Source organism: Camelina sativa, chromosome 11 (genome assembly GCF_000633955.1).
Source record: "Camelina sativa cultivar DH55 chromosome 11, Cs, whole genome shotgun sequence".
NCBI classification, from domain to species: Eukaryota; Viridiplantae; Streptophyta; class Magnoliopsida; order Brassicales; family Brassicaceae; genus Camelina; species Camelina sativa.
The window spans coordinates 49,664,177-49,667,334 of NC_025695.1; the positions used below are offsets into that span (position 1 = coordinate 49,664,177).

Consider the following 3,158-nt stretch of genomic DNA (forward strand, 5'->3'; position numbering starts at 1 on the left):
AAAAAAAAAAAAAAAAAAAAAAAAAAAAAAAAAAAAAAAAAAAAAAAAAAAAAACTGAATTGCTTCTTCTGTAATCAGCATGGAGGTGAGGGGCGCTTAAGCGAGAAGTTTGCAGGTTGTATGCAGCACATTACTGGTGATGATGTAAGGTAGCTATGCGTTCTTCTAACATCGATCCTTGCTACTAAAGGATATTATTATCAACGTCTGACTCACTCAAGTTTACGCCTGGTCCTCTAGATACCTGCACTTTGATTTCCATCACATCTGTGGACATATTCACTTTGAGCGCTTAGCAATTCTGTATGACCAGATTGAGGGTTTCCTCGAGAAAAACGGGTACTAGTTTACTTGCACGTACGTACGTACTTTTCCTGGCATCTAATCTTGAATTATATAACTTACAACACGTTGAATTACAACAGGTACTTTTTGTTGAATGAAAAGGGTGAGAAAATGAAGGAGCAGCTTGGTATTGTGCGAACAAACTGCATAGATTGCTTAGACCGTACAAATGTCACCCAGGCTAGTATTCCCTTTAGACTATTATTAGTATTCAAATTCTTACACTCTCCTTGCCTTTGCTCGGTGCTCATCCTCCTGCCAAAATACAGAGCATGATAGGCCGAAAGATGTTGGAACTTCAACTCAAAAGGATTGGTGTCTTCGGCGCTGAAGAAGCTATCAGCTCACATCTAAATTTTGACGAATGCTATAAGATATGTCGGTACCCTACTTTATTCTCCTTTCTAGGAGATGTGGTTTTGCACTAGTAAATGAATTTCTTAGATATGCAATTCTCAATTATATCTGGTGCTTATGTTGCCTTCAGTGTGGGCTAATCACGGTGATGACATTAGCATTCAGTACTCGGGCACGCCTGCACTTAAAGGAGATTTCGTCAGGTATGTTGTTCTTGCACTTAAGTACATAGAATGATGTTTCCACATGCCTTCCTCAAACTTGTTTAATTGTAGGTATGGTAAAAGGACTGTCCAAGGAGTCCTTAAAGATGGCTGGAATGCCCTCGCACGCTACTACCTGAACAATTTTGCTGATGGAACTAAGCAGGTTATAAGTGGCTCTAACTACCTGTTTGCGAGTGCTTGATACCTCAACCTCTACTGACTGTTTATCATCTTCTTGGTTTCATACAAAGGATGCGATTGATCTTGTGCAAGGACACTATATAGTTGCTGTGAGCCGAGACATGACTCCTGTGCCTCGAAAGGGAGGTCTTGAGGCTATAGCCGTAAGTAATCATCTGCTAATATTTTACAACTATGCAAGGCAAATTACTTTGGATATATAAATGGTCTAATATCAAAATACCTCTCCTTTCTCAGAGCTTTCCAGTGGCATTGACGGTGGTTCTGATCAGTTTCTGGTTTGCAACAATGTCTGTAAAACAAGGTAAGCTGGATCCCTGAAATTGGTGTAAAACTGATGCGGGCACCCAAAGGCTGACAAAGATATTGTGTGTGTTTGGATGCAGTTGGGAGTGGTTATAAGCACCTATTTTTCTCATTGGTCTGGGCGGGCATCAGTGTAGCTGTTGCGGCACTAGTGAGGGCCAATGGCCGGATCTTCTGCAACCGGCCTCGCCTGCACAAGCCCAGATCTTGAAGCCATAGCTTGCCTTTGAACTTTGTGCAAATGGAGCCCACTGTTTCCTTTCGTTACACTTTCAATCTTCTAACAGCTATTTTCAGTTTATTAATGCAAAATGGGGATTTCTCGTAATGTGAGATCAAATTGAATATAATCATGTCACGAAAATTGTTACGGGCCTCGATAGATTTCTAATCTGATAGGCGTATATATGAGTCGAAGAACGTTATACAATCTCATTCACCCATCATATTAGCTCCCTAAACCTTTTGCTCGAATCAATTCAAGCTACATATTTATTCGAATAATGTCATTAATTTTCTTTTAAAATAATTTTAAAAAGAGTGAAGAAAGAAAACAGTAACTGGAAACGAATCAGGATCCCAGGGCAGAAACTGAACTCAGACAGGTCGTAGTCGTAGATTCCTATTATTCCACTGATAAATAAACATTTTGGTAACAAAATTTAAGTCCAAAGGATATATAATAATACATAGTGAAGGCCAGCGTTATTGCCTAGACCTGGACTCAGCCCTTCGAGCCTCTTCACGCGTAGTTGGAAACAACTCCACATACCTTGACCCAATGGACATTTTGTCCTTAGCCATTGCCCGCCTTGCGTCCTCCACGGTCTCAAACTCTACAAATGCCTCTCCCGTGGCCTTCCCATCAGGTCGAGACACAACATGTACCCGTCCTTCAATAACCTTGTAGCCGCTGAAAAAATCAATGATTTGAGGCTTGTTCACGGAATAAGGGAGGCCTCTCATCTTTAGAACCTCAGTGTACTCAAGCTTCTCTTTCTCAGTAAACCTCTTAGCTCTGGATGGGGCGGTGGGAGGAGGTGGGCTAACACGGACCTCGTACTCATAGGCTCCCTCCTCAGCAGCCACAGCGTTGTAGTAATCCTGCTTATAGCAGCGGAAAACTTCCACGTATCTCCTGCCCATATTGTGCCTGTCCCTCTGTAGAGCAATCTCAACTTGCATCGGCCCGGCAAAGACGACAAAGGCCTCCCCAGAGAATTTACCGTACTTGCTGACGAGGAAAACATCGACGATGTCGAGGCCGGCAAAGAACTTGAAGATGTCAATGTCAGAGCAGTTGAAAGGAAGGCCCCTGAGGCGAACAACTGGGAAACCGGGGGGGCCATAACCAAAAGGAGGGAAGCTGGAAGCACCTCCGCTGCCAACTGCCAAGTAGGGATTTGATTGCATCATTCTTTGTCTCTTTGATCCAACCTCGTAACCCCCGCTCCCAAACATGGCCCTTCAATTATGAAACAAAAGAAACCCGGAAAAAGATCCCCCAACTCAACCAGTTAATATATAGCCCAACCCTTTAGACTTTCCCAGTGTTATCTCTTTTTTTTTTTTAATCTCCATGGGGGCTAAGAAGAAATAAATCTGTTCTTTAAACGAGCCTAATGGAACAAAAGCAAAACAGACTAAATTCGGTACTGTTCCATCCTATAATAACACCAGATACTGTTCCTTCCAACCCTCTAAATTCGAAATCGAACAAAAGATTTTCCAATACAAAGTCGA

At 42.1% G+C, this 3,158-nt stretch overlaps 2 protein-coding genes across 2 annotated transcripts; one reads left to right on the forward strand and one right to left on the reverse strand.

The window, feature by feature from the left end:
* On the forward strand, positions 73–1,743 carry LOC104729116 (phosphoinositide phosphatase SAC6-like; the record flags this gene model as incomplete). Its single annotated transcript, XM_019232161.1, has 9 exons — positions 73–149; positions 241–339; positions 426–525; positions 615–723; positions 833–905; positions 978–1,071; positions 1,160–1,252; positions 1,347–1,413; positions 1,496–1,743. Coding segments are annotated over 9 exons (843 nt in total), but the record flags the coding sequence as incomplete, so codon positions are not given.
* Positions 2,016–3,152, reverse strand: LOC104727440 (heterogeneous nuclear ribonucleoprotein H2-like). The gene has a single exon (XM_010446549.1). It carries the CDS (start codon positions 2,874–2,876, stop codon positions 2,121–2,123), a length of 756 nt encoding a protein of 251 aa, XP_010444851.1. The 5' UTR covers positions 2,877–3,152; the 3' UTR covers positions 2,016–2,120.